Source organism: Ovis canadensis, chromosome 11, assembly GCF_042477335.2.
Source record: "Ovis canadensis isolate MfBH-ARS-UI-01 breed Bighorn chromosome 11, ARS-UI_OviCan_v2, whole genome shotgun sequence".
NCBI classification, from domain to species: domain Eukaryota; kingdom Metazoa; phylum Chordata; class Mammalia; order Artiodactyla; family Bovidae; genus Ovis; species Ovis canadensis.
The window spans coordinates 49799311-49819684 of record NC_091255.1 but is presented as its reverse complement, the minus strand read 5'-3'; the positions used below and the strand labels follow the sequence as shown (position 1 = coordinate 49819684).

Genomic DNA, 20374 nt, shown 5'->3' with positions numbered 1-20374 from the left:
AGTGTTTTATAGAGAGGCCTCTGTAAATCAGTGTTTGATCTTTTCCTTAATTGGGTCTCGTACTTCAGAATCTTTCCTAGAAATGAAAAGATCAGGAATCATCACCAGCAGCATTCCTGGTCATGTGACATCACCTGGTCATGGGTAGATCCTGCTGGCTCTGTGAAAGTCAGAACTGTTCTCCCTTCTCAGCTTTTCTCCTTTGGCTCTACTTAGATTGAGACGTGCCTCGAAAGGGTCGGGATGCTGATGCATTCTGTGATGGATGAAGCCTGCTTGAGTTCAACTCTGATCCCTAGAAACTCGGGTTCAAGGCTTCCACATCAGTCCATATCTGGACAACTTACTCAATACATTTCTCAGTTTTATCAGAGACATTCAGGTAGAGGATATTTTGCACAATGCTTTTTATGTGAAAATCGGCACCAAAGCAGGAGACTAGAAGCAGGCATAGAAGCAGTACACTGGGTTTCAGACAGCATCAACCAATTAATATTCCATCCCTATTTCGTAGCATCCCTATTTTGTAGCTCGGAGAAGGCATGGCAACCCACTCCAGTACTCTTGCCTGGAAAATCCCATGGACGGAGGAGCCAGGTGGGCTGCAGTCCATGATGTCGCTAAGTCTGACATGACTGAGCAACTTCACTTTCACTTTTCACTTCCATGCATTGGAGAAGGAAATGGCAAACCACTCCAGTGCTCCTGCCTGGAGATTCCCAGGGACGGGGGAGCCTGGTGGGCTGCCGTCTATGGGGTCGCACGGAGTCAGACACGACTGAAGCGACTTAGCAGCAGCAGCACTTTGTAGCTGGGTCTGTGATCTGAGGTGAGACCTCCAACTTATACACAGATTTTTAAAAATTGATTTGGACTCAGAGGGAGAGGGAGAGGGTGGGATGATTTGGGAGAATGACATTCTAACATGTATACTATCATGTGAATTGAATCGCCAGTCTATGTCTGACGCAGGATGCAGCATGCTTGGGGCTGGTGCATGGGGATGACCCAGAAAGTTGTTATGGGGAGGGAGGTGGGAGGGGGGTTCATGTTTGGGAATGCATGTAAGAATTAAAGATTTTAAAATTTAAAAAATAAAAAACTAAAATTAAAAAAAAAATACAATGATAGCCAAGGTATATTTGAATTTGGCAATTTACATATTTTAACAGATGTTGAATGTGTGAGACATAATTTCTTAATTTTTTTCCTGTGCTATTCTCTCCCTCTCTCTCCTCTAGTTACAAATGTAGGAGTGTAATTTCATGTCATAGGGAAAGAATATGGGCTTCCCTGATAGCTCAGTTGGTAAAGAATCCACCTGCAATGCAGGAGACCCTAGTTCGATTCCTGGGTCAGGAAGATCCACTGAAGAAGCATTAGGCTACCCACTCCAGTATTCTGGCCTAGAGAATTCCATGGACTGTAGAGTCTATGGGTGGCAAAGAGTCGGACATGACTAAGCTACTTTCACACAGAGGGAAAGAATATAGTCAACAATATTAAAAAGAATAAAACAGTGTTTCAGCATTTCACTACCATCAGTGTTATGTGCTCTCCTGTCTATTGTGAGCTTTCTGAATTCTACTGGCATGTGTCTCTCTTGTTTTTATAAATTTAGGTATAACTTCATAATACATTATATTAATTTCAAGTGTGAACGTAATGACTTGATATTTGTATGTATTGCACAATGACCACAGTAAGTCTAGTTAAACTCCATCACCAACTTCAGTTCCAAATGTTTTGGAGTGATGAGAGCTTTTAATATTTACTCTCTTAGCAACTTTCAAATATGTAAGAGAGTATTATTAACTGTAGTCACGATGCTGTGCATTACCTTCCTCATGAGTGTATTTATAACTGGAAGCTTGTGCTTTTGACTCCCTTTACCCATTTTGCCCACCCTCCACCACCCCACTCCAACTCTGCCTACCATTAATGTGTTCTCTCCATCTGTGAGCTCAGGGTTTAGATTTTTGGGTTTCTTTTGCATTCCAAATATAAGTGAGATTATATAGTATTTGTCTTTCTGTCTGACTTGTTTCACTTAGCATAAAGTCTTCTGGGTCCATTTATATTGTCACAAATGGGAAAGCAGATCATATTTTCCTGCTGAATTGTATTCCATTGCATAATACATAACATATTTTCTTCATTCATCCACTGATGGACACTTTGGTTGTTTCCATATCTTGCCTACCGTAAATAATGCTGCAATGAACATGTGGGTGCTTATATTGTTCCCAGTTAGTGTTTTGTTTTCTTCAGATAAATACCCAGAAGTGGAATTGCTGGATTGGATGGTAGTTCTTCTTTCCATTTTTGAGGAACAGGCATAGTATTTCTCATAGTGACTGTACCAATTTATGCTCCCATAAACAGCCCACAAATGTTTTTATTTTTTCCACATTCTCACCAAGACTTGATGTAGCTCGTCCTTCTCATTATAGTCATGCAAAACCATGAGGTGATAACTCATCATGCTTTTGATTCGCATTTCCCTGATGCTTAGTAATGTTGAGCACCTTTCTAGTACCTGTTGGCCATCTGTATGTCTTTTAAGAAAAAAAAAAGGTCTATTCTGAACGTCTGCCCGTTTTTTCAATAAGATTGTTTTTTTTTTTTTTTTTTGTTATTGGGTCAAGTGAGTTCTTTATCTATTTTAATATCAATCCTATCATGTATATGATTTGCACGTATTTTCCCCCAATCAGTAGGCTGCCTTTTCATTTTGTTTACTGTTCACTTTACTGTGTGGAAGCTTTTTTCTTTTTGCCATACCATGTGGCTTGTGGGATCTTAATTCCTGGACCAGGGATTCAACCCAGGTCCCCAGCTGTGAAAGCACAGAGTCACACTCAATGGACCACCAGGGAATTCCCGCTCTTTGGTTTGATGTAGTCCCACTTTACTTTTCACCTTTGTGTTTAGTGTCTGTTTTTTTTTTTTTTTAAGCACCAAGACCAATGTTAAGGTCTCTGTTTCCTCCAGAAATTTTATGGTTTCAGATTCAGGTTTAATCCATTTTGAGTTTTCTTGTCTTTTTGCCTGTGTTGGTCTTCATTGCTGTGTGCAGACCGTCTCTAGCTGGGGTAAGTGGGAGCTACTCTCTAGTTGAGGTGTGCAGGCTTCTCGCTGTGGTGGCATCTTTCTGCAGAGCACAGACTCGAGGGTGCAAGGGCTCCAGTAGATGTGGCAGGTGAGCGTATTTGCTCTGAGGCACACGGAATCTTCCCAGACCGGGGACCAAACCCATGTCCCCTGCACTGGCAGGTGGATTCTTAACCACCAGACCACCAGGGAAGTCCATTTTGAGTTAATTTTTGTGTATGGTGTAAGATAGTAGGTCAGTTTTATTCTTTTGTAAGTGGCTGTCAGTTTTTTCAACACCATGTGTTGATAAGAGTGTATTTTCACCATTGTATATTCCTGGCTCCTTTGCTATAGATTAATTGGCTGTAGAATGTATGGGTTTATGTCTGGGCTCTCTATTTTGTTCCATGATGTATGTGCGTTTTTATGCCGAACCATACAGTGTTATTTACTATAGTTTTGTAACACACTTTGCTATCAGCAAGCATTATGTCTCCAGCTTTGTTTGACCTAGAGGGATGGTACGGGGAGGGACGAGGGGGGGGGGGTTCCGGATTGGGAAAGCGTGTATACCTGTGGTGGATTAATGTTGATGTATGGCAAAACCAATACAATATTGTAAAGTAATTAACCTCCAATTAAAATAAATAAATTTATATTAAAAATAAATTCATATTAAAAATTTTAAAAAGAAAAAAAAGATTGCTTTGGTTATCTGAGTTTTCTAAGCTTCCATACACATATTATAATTTTTTTTCTTATTTTTGTAAAAATGCCATTAGACTTTTAATAGGGATTGCACTGAATCTGTAAATTACTTTAGGTAGTAAGGATATTTCAACAATATTACTTATTCTAATCCCTGAGCAAAAAATTTGTTTGTATTTTCTTCAATTTCTTTCACCAATGTATTATAGTTTACGGTGTTTACACTGTAGTTTGCAATGTTCTTTCATTTCTGATATTAAATTTGAGGCTTCTCTTTTTCTTAGTGAGTCTAGCTAAAATTTTAAGTTGCTTACCTTTTTAAAATAAAAACAGCTTTTAGTTTTGTTGATCTTCTCTCCTATTTTTTCCCCCTTTTTAGTCTCTGTTTCATTTATTTCCACTATGATCTTTATTTCCTTGCTTCTGCTCACTTGGGACTTCCTTTGTTCTTCTTTATCTAGTTCCTTGAGTGTAAACTTAGGCAGTTTATTTGAAATTTTTTTGTTTCTCAAGCATTCATTGCTATGAGCTTATCTTTCAGAACTTCTGTTTCTGCACCCCATACATTTTGGTATGCTGTAAATCCATTATCATTTGTCTCAAGGTATTTTAAAATTTCTCTTTTGATTTCTTCTTTGATTCATTAGTTGTTCAGTTGCATTTTATTGAATCTCCACATTGTGAATTTCCAGTTTTCTTTCTAATGTTGGATACTACTGTGGTTTCAAAGTATACTTTGTATACTTTCAATCTTTTTTAACTTACTACGAGTTTGTTTAGTGAGCCAACATATAATCTATCCTGAAGAATGTAAAATGTGTGTTTGAGAAGAATATGTATTATGTTGCCCTTGAAAGCAGTATTCTATATATGTCTGTCAAGATGGATTTATATATGGTGTCATTTAAGCCAATATTCCCCTGTTTATTTTTTGGTCTGGATGATCTGTCCAGTGGTGAAATTAAAGTCCTCAAGTGGACTGTTAATGCCCTCAACTATTACCATATACTTGTCTACTTCTTCATTAGGTCTGTAAATATTTGCATTACATTAATATATTTAGGTTATCCAATAGCATAAACATTTTGACCACAAAATTCTATAAACAATTCTATAATTAGTGTTTTGCAACAAAAATACAAATATATAAAAATCATGTAAGTAAATATATATTTATATGTAATATTATTTATATATTTATTAAAAGACATACAAAAATATTTTTAGTTAAACTAGTTTAACATCTTTACTTTTTCAACTGTCTCAAACTGCAAACTATAGATATATGATATATATACATATATAATGGTTTTGGGGGCAGAAGCATTTTATAGCTGCAATTTAGAATGCAGAGGGGTTGTTTTTTTTTTTTTTTGGCTTAGGTGTTGTCCAGCCACTCATGCATTCATCTTCATCAAACGTTTGTAAGCATCCAGTGTGAGAAAGAATATCATCTAAAGAAAATTGTTCTTTGGCTTAAGAATGTGATGACAGAGTAGAAAGAATTAAGTAACTTCTTGCAAAATATATTATGCTCTAAAGAAGTCTCTGAACTGATTCTTGCAAACTCAGAAATCTGCTCTGATTCACATACCCCTCTTGAGGCATAATAATTTTATCCATTCCATGGACTAATGCCAATTTATTCATCACAATTGGGCTTCCCTGGTGGCTCAACTAGTAAAAAACCCGCTTCCCAATGCAGGAGACACAAGAGACCTGGGTTCAGTCCCTGAGTCAGGAAGATCCCTTGGAGAAGAAAAAGGCAGTCTACTCCAGGGTTCTTGCCTGGAAAATGCCATGGGCAGAGGAGCTAGAAGGCTGTAGTCCATGGGGCTGCAGAGAGCTGGACACAACTGAGCAGGCGTGCACACACACACGCATTAGTCACAATCATAACTGTAATGACGACAGTTTGGACAGTCTATTAGACCCGTCATTTCTCTGTGCAGGAGTATCTAAAGGGAAAGTCAAACAGCAACCAGAAGTTCCTTTTATGAGAGCAAAGAATCAAAATAAGTATTAGGAACAACAAACTGTTGAATAGTATCCCATGCACTCATGTCAAACACGAGGTCTTTCCTAAGGGGCTGGAAGACTCAGGAGGAGGGCCCCTCGTGCCTGTGCACTGCCAAACCTTGTATGTGTGCCTCTCCTGACTCTGACCTTCATAGCCAACTGTCCCATCCCCACTTAAGCACGCATTCATTTTTCAAATCCCCTGCAAGCTTGAGGAAATTCTGCTAGTCTTGATATCACATTTTCTCTCTAAAGTGCCTTTGTATAAATTGGTTCTAGTCCTATTTATGTGTGTAAGCTCAACTTCAGAGGGGAAATCCTGTCAACTGCAGTTGTTATGACTATGTATGTAAAAAAGATTTTTTTAAGCCCATCGATTGGTAAACATTTAGAAATAATTAGGAAGTTTGGTTATAATATCAGCATACATAAATTAATTACTTTTATATATGTCAGAAATACTGAGAAATTAAAATTTTAAGTTGTACTCTATAATAGCATAAACTATCGAGTAACTAAAAGAAGAAATATAATAAAAGTGGGAAAGACCTCTACAGAGAACAGTATAAACACTTTGACGAAGCTGTTCTACTTGTAGATATTTATCCAACAGAAATGTTTATCTATGTGCACCAAAGGACCAGTTCATAACAACATTACTTTTATTATCCCCAAACTGCAACCAACCCACATATATATCAACAGCAAATAAGGAAAATGTGTCATATTCAATCACTGGATGACTATACAGCAAGGAGAATGAATGAACTACCCGAAAATGACATGGATGAGTCTGACAATCATAATATAAAAGGAAAGCGACTGATTCTGTACTGTTGAGAGTTATATTTGAAAGGGTTGGGCTTAAGTTCTATTTCTTAACCTGATAATAGTGACATGCGTTCACTTTGAGATAGTTTATGAAGTTGGAGGTTTTCTCACATGAGAAATGGAAAAAATAATTTGTGGGGGATTGTATGAGCTCAGCCTTGCATCATAAATTCTGCTGTTGTTTAGTAGCCAAGTCATGTATGACCCTTTTGCGACTCCTTGGACTATAACCCTCCAGGCTCCTCTGTCTATGGGATTTCCCAGGCAAGACTGCTGGAGTAAGTTGCTGTTTCTTTCTTCAGATGCTGTATCATAACCAAAAACACAGTATGGGATGAATAGTGGCACAAGATTTATTTAGAAACCCAGGTAAAATCCCCTGCATCTAGAGAGACAACTCAAAGTGATTATGAAAAAGAAGAAAGTTAGATACAAAAATAATCAGTATATTGAAAAGATACATGATTATGAAGACTATTATGAAGATAAGTATCAGAAACTAAAGAAAAAGTCATGAGGATTTTTCCCCAAAAATACGTGTAGAGAGAAGGTGAAGATCTAGATTTCAAAGTCAAAGCCAAGATGCTCCAATATAATGATGCAGGAAGCTGGCACATGACCCACACGGATAGGAAGGGGAGAATCAGGGCGAAGTCCTCTACATTCCATCAAGCTGATTCATGAGCTTCTATATAGGCAGATGAATAAGAAAAGAAATTGGTAATGGACTTCTGGCTTTCAGCATCGTTTGGAAAAGAATTTGTCCGAGGAACAGCAAGGTTGATTTGTGAGATGGTGGTTCTTTGGTGAGATTTTCAGCAGCAGGAAGGCTGGCATATTCAGTTACACAGATAATTAGGGTATTTTTAGGTGATGGAGAGTCTAGGTATGAGCCCTGGGGCTCTTCCATCCAGGGGGTGTGGATTTCCGGTTCGTATGTCGCTTCTATAGATACTGGCCATATAGCTCAAAGTCCACAGTCTGGCCCAAGATGGATTCCTGCTTTCAAGATGGAGCCTGTTCTGTCTGTTTCCTCCTTCATATATATACCTATGGTTGATTCATGTTGATATATGGTAGAAACCATTGCAATATTGTAATTATCCCCTAATTAAAAATAATATTTAAAATAATTACCAACCCAATTCCATTTGATTCCTATAAAATCAAATTGATCATAATATATGAGCATTCAAAATCTTAAATTTCATTAACTGTTAACTTCAGTATAAGCTTTTAAGCCAAATGGAGAACTTTGATTATGACAGATAACACTTTTGCTGTCCAAGGGTAGTGGAAAGAGAAAATACTCACAGTGAACAGTGAGTCAGTACACATGTTCAGTATATATATATATATTTTGGAGAAAATGTGCCCTGAGGAAATGATGTTCTTTGCCTATCTGCATGTGGTAAAAGGACTGACTGTTTGGATTGAGCCAAGGGAGGAGCACGAGTGGAAAGTACAGGGATTTGGAGAATTATTTAGATGGAGGTAGTTGTGAGGGCAGAAAGTGTTTCCCCTTTGTGTCCCGCATCAATGACCTCCAGAGTGTTTACCACGAAGGAGACACGGGACAGCTACAAGTTTGGGATCTCTTATCCCATCTCTGTCTTTAGGTGCATCGATTCTTATACAAGAGAGCATAAAGGGAGTATCCATGGTGGCAGGCGTGGGAGATGTGTGTGGACCAACAGCACAAGCTGGCTCTGACCATTGCTGGCCCTGCTGTACATGCTGTTAGTCAGAAGCAGAGAATAACATCCCTCAGGAAGCCTAGCCATCGAACTTGAAGGCAGGCTAGTTTTCCTCTTAGGTTACATGTGCATGGAAAAGACAGCAATTCTTCTTTACCAAGATTCCATGTTGTAAACATGGATTTGTTGTCCTTATCAGCAGTACTGTCCACCAGCTTATAGTAACATTGTCATAGGATTCGGAATCGTCCAACTTTGGACCCACTGACCCACTTTTTGATAAACAAGATCAACAAGAGGCAAATGAACATGTGATCTACTTGTTCTGCCATACATCACATGACAGAGATGGCCGGCCCATGGAAAATCAGAATTGTCTTGTTCAGTTCAGTTCAGTCACTCAGTCATGTCCGACTCTTTGCGACCCCATGGACTGCAGCACACCAGGCTTCCCTGTCCATCACAAACTCCTGGAGCTTACTCAACTCATGTCCATTGATGCCATCCAACCACCTCATCCTCTGTCATCCCCTTCTGCTGCTTTCAATCTTTCCCAGCTTCAGGGCCTTTTCAAATGAGTCATTTCTTCACATCAGGTGGCCAAAGTATTGGAGTTTCAGCTTCAACATCAGTCCTTTCAATGAATAGTCAGGACTGATTTCCTTTAGGATGGATTGGTTGGATCTCCTTGCAGTCCAAGGGACTCTCAAGAGTCTTCTTCAACACCACAGTTCAAAAGCATCAATTCTTTGGTGCTCAGCTTTATAGTCCTATTCTCACATCCACCCATGACTACTGGAAAAACCATAGCTTTGACTAGATGGACCTTTTAGGCAAAGGAATTCTCTGCTTTTTTCTTCTTCTTTTTTTTTTTTTTTTACTTTATTTTACTTTACAATACTGTATTGGTTTTGCCATACATTGCCATGAATCCACCACGGGTGTACATGCGTTCCCAAACATGAACCCCCCTCCTACCTCCCTCCCCATAACATCTCTCTGGGTCATCCCCATGTACCAGCCCCAAGCATCCTGTATCCTGCATCAGACATAGACTGGCGATTCGTTTCTTACATGACAGTATACATGTTTCAATGCCATTCTCCCAAATCATCCCACCCTCTCCCTCTCCCTCAGAAACCAAAAGTTCGCTCTACACATCTGTGTCTCTTTTGCTGTCTCGCATATAGGGTCATCACTGCCATCTTTCTAAATTCCATATATATGTGTTAGTATACTGTACTGGTGTTTTTCTTTCTGGCTTACTTCACTCTGTATAATCGGCTCCAGTATCATCCGCCTCATTAGAACTGATTCAAATGTATTCTTTTTAATGGCTGAGTAATACTCCATTGTGTATATGTACCACAGCTTTCTTATCCATTCATCTGCTGATGGACATCTAGATTGTTTCCATGTACCGGCTATTATAAACAGTGCTGCGATGAACAGTGGGGTACATGTGTCTCTTTCAATTCTGGTTTCCTCGGTGTGTTCTGCACAACAAAGGAAACTATAACCAAGGTGAAAAGACAGCCTTCAGAATGGGAGAAAATAATAGCAAGTGAAGCAACTGACAAAGAACTAATCTCAAAAATATACAAGCAGCTTATGCAGCTCAATGCCAGAAAAATAAACAACCCAATCAAAAAATGGGCCAGAGAACTAAATAGACATGTCTCCAAAGAAGACATACGGATGGCTAACAAACACATGAAAAGATGCTCAACATCACTCATTATTAGAGAAATGCAAATCAAACCCACAATGAGGTACCACTTCACACCAGTCAGAATGGCTGCGATCCAAAAGTCTGCAAGCAATGAATGCTGGAGAGGGTGTGGAGAAAAGGGAACCCTCCTACACTGTTGGTGGGAATGCAAACTAGTACAGCCACTATGGAGAACAGTGTGGAGATTCCTTTAAAAATTGCGAATTCTCTGCTTTTTAATAGGCTGTCTAGGTTGGTCATACCTTTTCTTTCAAGGAGCAAGCCTCTTTTAATTTCATGGCTACAGTCACCATCTATAGTGATATTGGAGCCCCCCAAAATAGTCTCTCAATGTTTCCATTGTTTCCCCATCTATTTGCCATGAAGTGATGTGACCAGATGCCATGATCTTAGTTTTCTGAATGTTGAGTTTTAAGCCAAGAGTATTAAGCCTCTTTCAGTTTCATCAAGAGATGGCTGACCCATGGAAAATTAGAATGGTCTTGTAGATGTGCAGTGAAGAACCAACTTAGAGATGACAACACACGAGGTTGATATGTTGTTTCTCAATTTGGTACATATTTTAACCTAATGGCCACTATGTGGTTCCCATATAGGTAGTACCATGTATATCCACAAAGGTAGTATACATGGTTTGAGAAAGTGAAGTAGCAGTGAACCCTCTCACTTTAACTCAGGGTAATATATATGGGAATCTGTTCTTCCCCTCCCCATGGATCTACACTCTCCTGGACTGACGGTTTTAATACTATGAAAGTCACATGTTTTAGGGAATAAAGTCTATGTTTAAACTGTCACCTGGTCATTTTGGACTCCTCATCTAGATAGACCAGTGGGCAGAGAGAGGAGTTACTAATTGCTGAGGGGTCATTATCATGAAAAGATAGAGGGCAGGGAGAAATAGTCTGAACATAATTTCCTTGGAGTCTCTCATGGTGTGTCCAGGCCCAGCAATAGAAAACCACATGAACAACAACAGCAACTCTAGTTCGCCAAGGACATAGTCACTGAGGTTCAGACATCTATTCATCCTTCCTTGGGATGTAATGCAAGTGCCCTTGAGCAGGAACAGAAGACTTCATCCTGGATGAGTCTGTTTATTATTAGGTAAATCACACTACACAATGAAATGGGTTTTTAAAATAATGAGATAATAATTAGGAAGGGGGCTAATAGGATGCTCATATTGGATAAGACATATAACATATAAATCTCTAAATGAGGAATGTGGTGCAATAAATCAAACACATACAGAAGAATTGTGTGAGAAATTCTCACATTTATTGAGAAACATACAGGTAAATCTCCAAGTGATTGCAAAAGGAGAAAGCATGATACAAGAACTATGAGGGTAGCAAAAGAGAAAATACGATTATAAAGATTATGATAGGCTATATAAACCTATAGAAACATTCTGAGATCTGGTTTTCTGAAGCTACTCAGAAGAACTAGATGGTCAATCCTATTTTCAGAGTCAAAACCAAGACATACTCCCTTATCACAGATGCAGGAAGGTGGCACATGGTCCTCCTACACCAGAGGAAGACAATTGGAGGAAGCCCCCCTGCACTCCGTCAAGCTACTTCACAAGCTCTTAAGCAAGGAGATGAGTAACTGAAATTCTGGTCGAGCATGTCAGTTGTCAGCACAGTCTAGGCAGTGATTTTGTTTTGTCCCCAGGTAGCAAGTCAATTAATAGAAGGTGCTGTATAGGGACAGTGGATGCTTGGCAAGGTGATCAGCAGCAGGAAGGCTGGCAGCAGCTGGACACACAGCTAGGGCGGCAGCAGGTGGTCCGACAGCAGGTGGTCTGACAGCAGACAGGGCGGCTGCAAGGCTGGCAGCAGCTGGATCCACAGCTCTGGTCTTGGCACCCAGGCAGGCAGCAGCATGTGGGGTGGTAGCAGGTTCTATGGCAGTACACGGGTGCACAGGAAGCTGGCTGACAGCAGTTAGAACCACCGCAGGGTTGTCCACAGCTGCTGGATCAACAGCAGGTGGGCTGACAGCAGCTGGTCACACAAGTAGGTTTGCAGCAGGTGGTTTCAGTGATTTGACAGCAAGTTTGGGGGCAGGAGGGCTGACAGCAGCTGGACTCACAGCAGGTGGGCTGGCAGCAGGTGGTCGCACAAACAGGCTTGAGGCAGGTGGTCCTGCAGCACGTGGTCTGACAGCTGATAGGGCGACAGCAAGGCTGGCAGCAGCTGGACCCACCGCAGGCGGGCTGACAGCAGGTGGTCACACAGGTAGGTTTGGAGCAGGTGGTCCTACAGCAGGTGTTTTCACTAGTCTGATAGCAAGTTGGGGGGCAGCAAGGCCGACAGCAGCTGGGCTCACAGCAGGTGGGCTGGCAGCAGGTGGTCACACAAGTAGGCTTGAGGCAGGTGGTCCTGCAGCACGTGGTCTGACAGCTGATAGGGCGACAGCAAGGCTGGCAGCAGCTGGACCCACCACAGGTGGGCTGACAGCAGGTGGTCACACAGGTAGGTTTGGAGCAGGTGGTCCTACAGCAGGTGTGTTCACTAGTCTGATAGCAAGTTGGGGGGCAGCAAGGCCGACAGCAGCTGGACTCACAGCAGGTGGGCTGGCAGCACGGGGAGCAGCAGGAGTGAGTCATTTTGTCAGTGGTGGAGTGTGGACTCCTGTTCACAAGTGAGTTTCTCAGATTCTGATGACTACTTCTGTTCTGAGGCTTTTTATACACTGGACCCCCAGTGTTGGGACCAATAAGCAAGACTTTCCTTGTGTATGTCGTTTTTGTAGTCAGTGGGAAATTATCCAAGAGGAAATGATTTCTTTAGTGTTTTGAGGCCTATTTAAGTTAGTGTTTGATCTTCTTTTTAATTATTACTAGTACTTAAGAACCATTTCCAGAAGTGAAAAAGAATAAGGAATCATCGCAGCAGCATCTCTGGCATGTGACCTGATGTGGCATCAGGTCATGGGATAGTTCTTCCTGCCTTGGCCAGGGTCGGAACAGTCACCTTTCCTTTGTTCCTTTGACTGTGCTTAGGTTGAGACTTGCTGGATGCTGATGCATTCTGTGATGAATGAAGCCTGCTAAAGTCCAAGTCTGCTCTCAGACAAAGTCTGAGATTCAAGATAATCACGTGTATCTATATACATGACTTTCTTTTTTTAAAATTTTTTTGAAATATAAATTTATTTACTTTAATTGGAGGTTAATTACCTTACAATATTGTATTGGTTTTGCCATACTTCAGCATGAATCTGCCACAGGTATACACGTGTTCCCCATCCTGAATCCCCCTCCCACCTCCCTCCCCATACCATCCTTCTGGGTCGTCTCTGTGCCAGGACTTGGAAGCAACCTAGATGTCCATCAGCAGATGAATGGATAAGAAAGCTGTGGTACAAATACACAATGGAATATTATGCAGCCATTAAAAGAATACATTTGAATCAGTTCTAATGACGTGGATGAAACTGGAGCCTATTATGCAGCGTGAACTAAGCCAGAAAGAAAAACACCAATACAGTATACTAACGCATATGTATGGAATTTAGAAAGATGGGAACGATAACCCTGTATGCAACACAGCAAAAGAGACACAGATGTATAGAACAGTCTTTTGGACTCTGTGGGAGAGGGAGAGGGTGGGATGATTTGGGAGAATGGCATTGAAACATGTATATACATGTCTTTCCAATCAGTAGTGACTGACCTAAAACGTTTCCTTCCCAGCTTTATATGGTACATTTAGGTAGAAGGTGTTGACAGGTTGTTCTTCACTAACAATTCAGCACCAACGCTGGAAAGGAGGCAAAAGCTGTACCCTGTTTTCAGGCAACATCAATGCATTAATGTCCCATGACTATTTTTAGCTGGATCAATCACCTCTGGTGAGACATCACTACTTGCACATGCTTTCTTTTATAATTTGTGACAAAGAGGTAGATAGGATGGGTAATTGATAGATTTATAGATTTCAATAGATGTGAAATGTGTCGGCCATAATTGCTTAGAGTTTTTCCTGCCCTCTCTTTCAGATACACATGTAAGAGTATAACTGCCATGCCATAGGGAAAGCATACAACCAACAGCGGTGGAAACAATGAAAGTGTTTCAATATTTCACTACAGCAGTGTCATGTACTCTCCTGCTATGAGACTTCTGAACTCTAACAGTATGTATCTATCCTTGGTTGTTTGTTTTAAACTGAGCTGTAATTGACATGGCGTTATATTGTTTATAGGTGTTCCACATAATAATTTGATATTTGTAGATGTTGCAGAGTTATCACTGTAGGAAGTCTCATTAACGTTAACATCTGTCACAATTGATAGTTACAAAGTCTTTTTTCTTGCATGAGAGCTTTTATTTTTATTTTTATTTTTTTAATTTTTTTTTATTTTTATTTTTTTATTTTTTTTAATTTTTAGTTTTTTATTTTTTAAATTTTAAAATCTTTAATTCTTACATGCATTCCCAAACATGGACCCCCCTCCCACCTCCCTCCCCAGAACATCTTTCTGGGTCATCCCCATGCACCAGCCCCAAGCATGCTGCATCCTGCGTCAGACATAGACTGGCGATTCAATTCACATGATAGTATACATGTTAGAATGTCATTCTCCCAAATCATCCCACCCTCTCCCTCTCCCTCTGAGTCCAAAAGTCCGTTATACACATCTGTGTCTCTTTCCCTGTCTTGCATACAGGGTCGTCATTGCCATCTTCCTAAATTCCATATATATGTGTTAGTATACTGTATTGGTGTTTTTCTTTCTGGCTTACTTCACTCTGTATAATCGGCTCCAGTTTCATCCATCTCATCAGAACTGATTCAAATGAATTCTTTTTAACTGCTGAGTAATACTCCATTGTGTATATGTACCACAGCTTTCTTATCCATTCATCTGCTGATGGACATCTAGGTTGTTTCCATGTCCTGGCTATTATAAACAGTGCTGCGATGAACATTGGGGTACATGTGTCTCTTTCAATTCTGGTTTCCTCGGTGTGTATGCCCAGAAGTGGGATTGCAGGGTCATAAGGTAGTTCTATTTGCAATTTTTTAAGGAATCTCCACACTGTTCTCCATAGTGGCTGTACTAGTTTGCATTCCCACCAACAGTGTAGGAGGGTTCCCTTTTCTCCACACCCTCTCCAGCATTTATTGCTTGCAGATTTTTGGATCGCAGCCATTCTGACTGGTGTGAAGTGGTACCTCATTGTGGTTTTGATTTGCATTTCTCTAATAATGAGTGATGATGAGCATCTTTTCATGTGTTTGTTAGCCATCCGTATGTCTTCTTTGGAGAAATGTCTATTTAGTTCTTTGGCCCATTTTTTGATTGGGTCGTTTATTTTTCTGGAATTGAGCTGCAGAAGTTGCTTGTATATTTTTGAGATTAGTTGTTTGTCAGTTGCTTCATTTGCTATTATTTTCTCCCATTCAGATGGCTGTCTTTTCACCTTGCTTATATTTTCCTTTGTTGTGCAGAAGCTTTTAATTTTAATTAGATCCCATTTGTTTATTTTTGCTTTTATTTCCAGAATTCTGGGAGGTGGATCATAGAGGATCCTGCTGTGATTTATATCTGAGAGTGTTTTGCCTATGTTCTCCTCTAGGAGTTTTATAGTTTCTGATCTTACATTTAGATCTTTAATCCATTTTGAGTTTATTTTTGTGTGCGGTGTTAGAAAGTGATCTAGTTTCATTCTTTTACAAGTGGTTGACCAGTTTTCCCAGCACCACTTGTTAAAGAGATTGTCTTTACTCCATTGTATATTCTTGCCTCCTTTGTCAAAGATAAGGTGTCCATATGTGTGTGGATTTATCTCTGGGCTTTCTATTTTGTTCCATTGATCTATATGTCTGTCTTTGTGCCAGTACCATACTGTCTTGATGACTGTGGCTTTGTAGTAGAGCCTGAAGTCAGGCAAGTTGATTCCTCCAGTTCCATTCTTCTTTCTCAAGATTGCTTTGGCTATTCGAGGTTTTTTGTATTTCCATACAAAGCTTGAAACCTCTGAGCCGCATGAGAGCTTTTAAAATCTACTTTTCTAGCAACTTTCAAACATTTCAGTATTATTAACTCTGGTCATTATGCTGTACGTTACATTCCCCATGCGTTTATTTTATAAGTGGAAGCCTGTACCTTGTGATCCCATTTACCTATTTCACCCACCCCACCACCTACCTCTGGCTACCATTGATATGTTCTATCTGTGAGCTCAGTTTTGCAAAAAAATTTTTTAAGATTCCATGTATAAGTGAGATCACATGGTAATTGTCTCTCTCTAGCTTATTTCATTTAGCTTAATGTCCTCAAGGTCCATTCACATTGTCGTAAATGGGAAGATATCCCTGTATTCATCATTGAATAACATTCCATTATATAAGACGTCCCATGTTTTCTTTATCCATTCATCCATTGACAGACACTTTGGTTGTTTCCATGTCTTGGCTTGTGTAAACAGTGCTATCATGAACATGTGGCTGCATCAATCTTTTTGAGTCAGTGTTTTTGTTTTCTTTAGATAAATGCCAAGAAGTAGAATATTTAGATCATATTCTATTTTCCCCATTTCCCATTTTTAATTTTTGAGGAATCTCCATACCCCATACCGTTTTTCATAGTGGCTGCACCAATTCACATTTCAACTAACAGGGAATGGGGTTCCCTTTTTTCGTATTCTCACTAAAACTTTGTATGTCACCTTTTTATGATAGCCATGCTAAAACCAGTATGAACTGATATCTCATTGTGGTTTTGACTTGCATTCCTGTGGATTAGTGATATTAAACACTTTTTCATGTATCTGATGGCCATTTGCATGTCTTCTTTGGAAAAGTATCTCTTTAGAACCTCTGCCCATTTTAAATGAGATTGTTTCATTTTTGCTATGGAGTCATGTGAGTTATGAGTGATGTGAGTAATTGAGTTACGCATTGAATATCAACCCTTTATGAAACATGATTTGAAAATATTTTCTCTCAATTCAACAGGTTTTCCTTTCATTTGATTGATAGTTTCCTTTTCCAGGCATAAACTCTTTAATTAGACCCACTTTTAGATCTGTTGCCTTTACTTTTGGTGTCAAATCCAAAAAGTCTACCCTGAGACCAATGTCAAGCAGCTCACTATCTATTTTGTCTTCTAGGGGTTTTGTTAGCCCAGGTTAAGTTCAAGTTTTTAATCCATTTAATCCATTTTGCCTATTTCACCCACCCCACCTCCCACTTCTGGCTACCATTGATCTGTTCTATCTATGAGGTCCGTTTTAGAAAAAATTTTTAAGATTCCATATATAAGTGAGATCACATGGTATTTGTCTCTCTCTAGATCATTGCATTTGGCTTACTGTCCTCAAGGCCCATCCGCATGGTCGTAAGCGGGGAGATATCCCTCAGGAAGAGTCCATTTGAGTCTGAGGAGTCCCGCTTCATTCTTTTGCACAGGGCTGCCCAGTTTTCCCACCACAATTTATTTAAAAGATTGCAATTTCCTTATTGCATTAATATCTTCTCGGCTCCTTTGTAATAAATTAGTAGGCCATAGAATGTGTGGACTTATTTCTGGCCTCTTTATTCCATTCCACTGATCTAGGTGCCGGTTTTTTCCAATCCATACTGTTTTGTTGGTATAGCTTTGTAATACTGATTGGAATCAAGGAAATGATGCTTCCAGCTTTGTTCTTCCTTATCACTGTTGCACTGGCTATTTTGTGGTTCCATACACATTTTAATTGTTTTCCTTCTTTCTGCCACTGGAACTACATTATCATTTTATCCTTTCTACACTATCATTTTTATCATTTCTACTGCTATTGACTGTATGTTTTCCCATTACACGGCAATCATACTCTAGCATATATATCTAAAAGAGAGAAAATGAAGCCTAAAAGCTTTAAGAAATTGTGGCTGAGATCCCACATTTGTCAGAATATGTAAATTTACAGATTCAAACATACCTTAGTTATTCTCCTATCTAACCCGCTTGTCACAAATTATAGAAGAAAGTATATGCAAGTGGGGATGTCTCACCAGAGGTCATTAGCCTAACTAGAAAATAGCAATGAAGCAGTACAGAAGGGATGCTGTTTGAAAATAGGATTCAGCTTTGCCTCTGTTCCACTTTTGGTGCTGATTTTCATTTGAAAAACAATGTGGCAACGATTCTCCACTCAGATGACCCTGATAAAACTGGGAAACATTTCAAACCAGTTGCCAAATGTGTGTATATATATATATATATATATATATATATACATGTGGAACTCTTACCTCTGACTTTGTCAGAGATCAGGCTTGAACTCAAGCACGCTTCATTCATCACAGAATGATTCAGCATCCCGACCCTTTCGAGGCACGTCTCAATCTAAGTAGAGCCAAAGGAACAAAGCTGTGAAAAGAGAACAGTTGTGCCCTTCACAGAGCCAGCAGGAACTACCCCATGACCAGATGATGCCACATGACCAGAAATGCTGCTGGTGATGATTCCTGATCTTTTCATTTCTAGGAAAGATTCTTAAATACTAGACCCAATTAAGGAAAAGATCAAACACTGATTTACAGAGGCCTCTCTATAAAACACTAAGAAAGCAACTTCCTCCATGACAATTATCCAAAAATACAACAATAACATAAGTAACAACCAGGAAAGTCCTGCTTATTGGTCCCACATTGGGGGTCCAGGATATAAAAGCCCAGAACAGGAGAAGCCCTCAGAATCTGAGAAACTCAGCTCTGAGCCGGAGTCCACCCTCCACCACTGACACAATGACCCACTCGTGCTGCTCCCTGCGCTGTCAGCCCCCCTGCTGCAGGACCACTTGCTGTGAGTCCAGCTGCTGCCAGCCCTGCTGCCCCCCCATGTGCTGTCAAACCACCTGCTGCAGGACCACCTGCTGCAAACCTACCTGTGTGACCAGCTGCTGCCAGCCCACCTGTTACAGCAAACCCTGCTGTCAGCCCACCTGCTGTGAGTCCATCTGCTGCCAGCCCTCATGCCCTCCAACTTGCTATCAAACTAGTGAAACCACCTGCTGTAGAACCACCTGCCACAAGCCTACTTGTGTGACCACCTGCTGTCAGCCCACCTGCTGTGGGTCCAGCAGCTGTGGACAAACCTTCAGTGGGTCCAGCTGCAGCCAGCCTTGCTGCCAGCCTGTGTACTGTGCCCCTGTGTACTGCCACAGAATCTGCTACCACCCCACGTGCTGCTGCCTGCCTGGGTGCCATGCCCAGGAATGTGGGTCCAACTGCTGCCAGCCTTGCAGCCGCCCTGTGTGCTGTGAGACCACCTGCTGCCGCCCCAGCTGTGTGTCTACCTGCTGTCGGCCTTCCTGTTGCTGATCACCTCACCAAAGAACCCCTGTCTCCTCGCAACACTTTATAGCAACTGAGTTGCTACTTGGGGACAAAAAATGATTTCTTAGACTTTGCTGACAACTGGTATGCTCTACCAGAATTTGTTAACCCATCTGCCTCTTTAAGAGCTTATAAATCAGCTTGATAGAGTGCAGAGGGTTTCCCCCAGTTGTCTTTCTCTGGTGTAAGAGCATCATGTGCCAGGCATCTTTGATAAGGAATTATGTCTCGGTTTTTGTTCTGAAAATAGGACTGACCATGTTGTACTTCTAAGTAGCTTAGGAAAACAAGTCCTCATAATGTTTCATTAGGTTTCTGCAGCTTATCATAATTAACATAATCATATGTTTCTCTATCAATATTCCCATGTCTCTTGTGACCTGCGTTTTCCTTTTATGGTACCTTGGAATTGTCTTCCTAGAGGCAGTAGTCTTGCCTGTGTGTTTCTCAATAAATTCTTTGCCATAATCTTCCTACATTGTGTTTGATTTTTACATGGCATTCCTGATATAGAGACTTAAGTACATACTACATACTATATGCATTATCCATTATGAGTATCATGTTAGCTCTCAGAATCAATTATTAGCTCATTAAGTAGATTGTGTAGTATGCTTTAGCTAATAATGAACACACTCTTCAAGGATAGAGTCTTCTGTTCCTGCTCACAGGTGTTTACCTTTACATCCCAAGGAAACCGATGCTTGAACCTCAGTGACTAAGCTGTAGTTGTTGTCTTTGTTTATGTACAGTTGCTGGGCATGGACACATCCTAAGATATGCCAAGGAAATTACGTTCAGACTATTTGTCCCTACTCTCTACCTCTTCTTGATAACCATCCCTCAGCAATTAGTAACTGTAAAAGAACCCCTGTCCCCACACAACACCTTATGTTAACTGACTTGCTACTGAGGACAAAAAATAACTCCTTAGACTTTGCTGACAACTA

General features: G+C 40.4%; 1 protein-coding gene and 1 pseudogene across 1 annotated transcript in view; one reads left to right on the top strand and one right to left on the bottom strand.

Moving 5' to 3' along the window:
• The window catches only part of LOC138415203 (keratin-associated protein 9-4-like), a 28491-nt gene extending 9082 nt beyond the window's left edge, over positions 1–19409 (top strand). The window contains exon 4 of the mRNA XM_069543449.1: positions 18897–19409. Within this exon, the coding sequence (XP_069399550.1) occupies positions 18897–19409 (513 nt within the window). The remainder of the gene's footprint in view (positions 1–18896) is intronic.
• LOC138415207 (keratin-associated protein 9-2-like) lies at positions 11822–12700 on the bottom strand (annotated as a pseudogene).
• Positions 19410–20374: the final 965 nt, after the last annotated feature.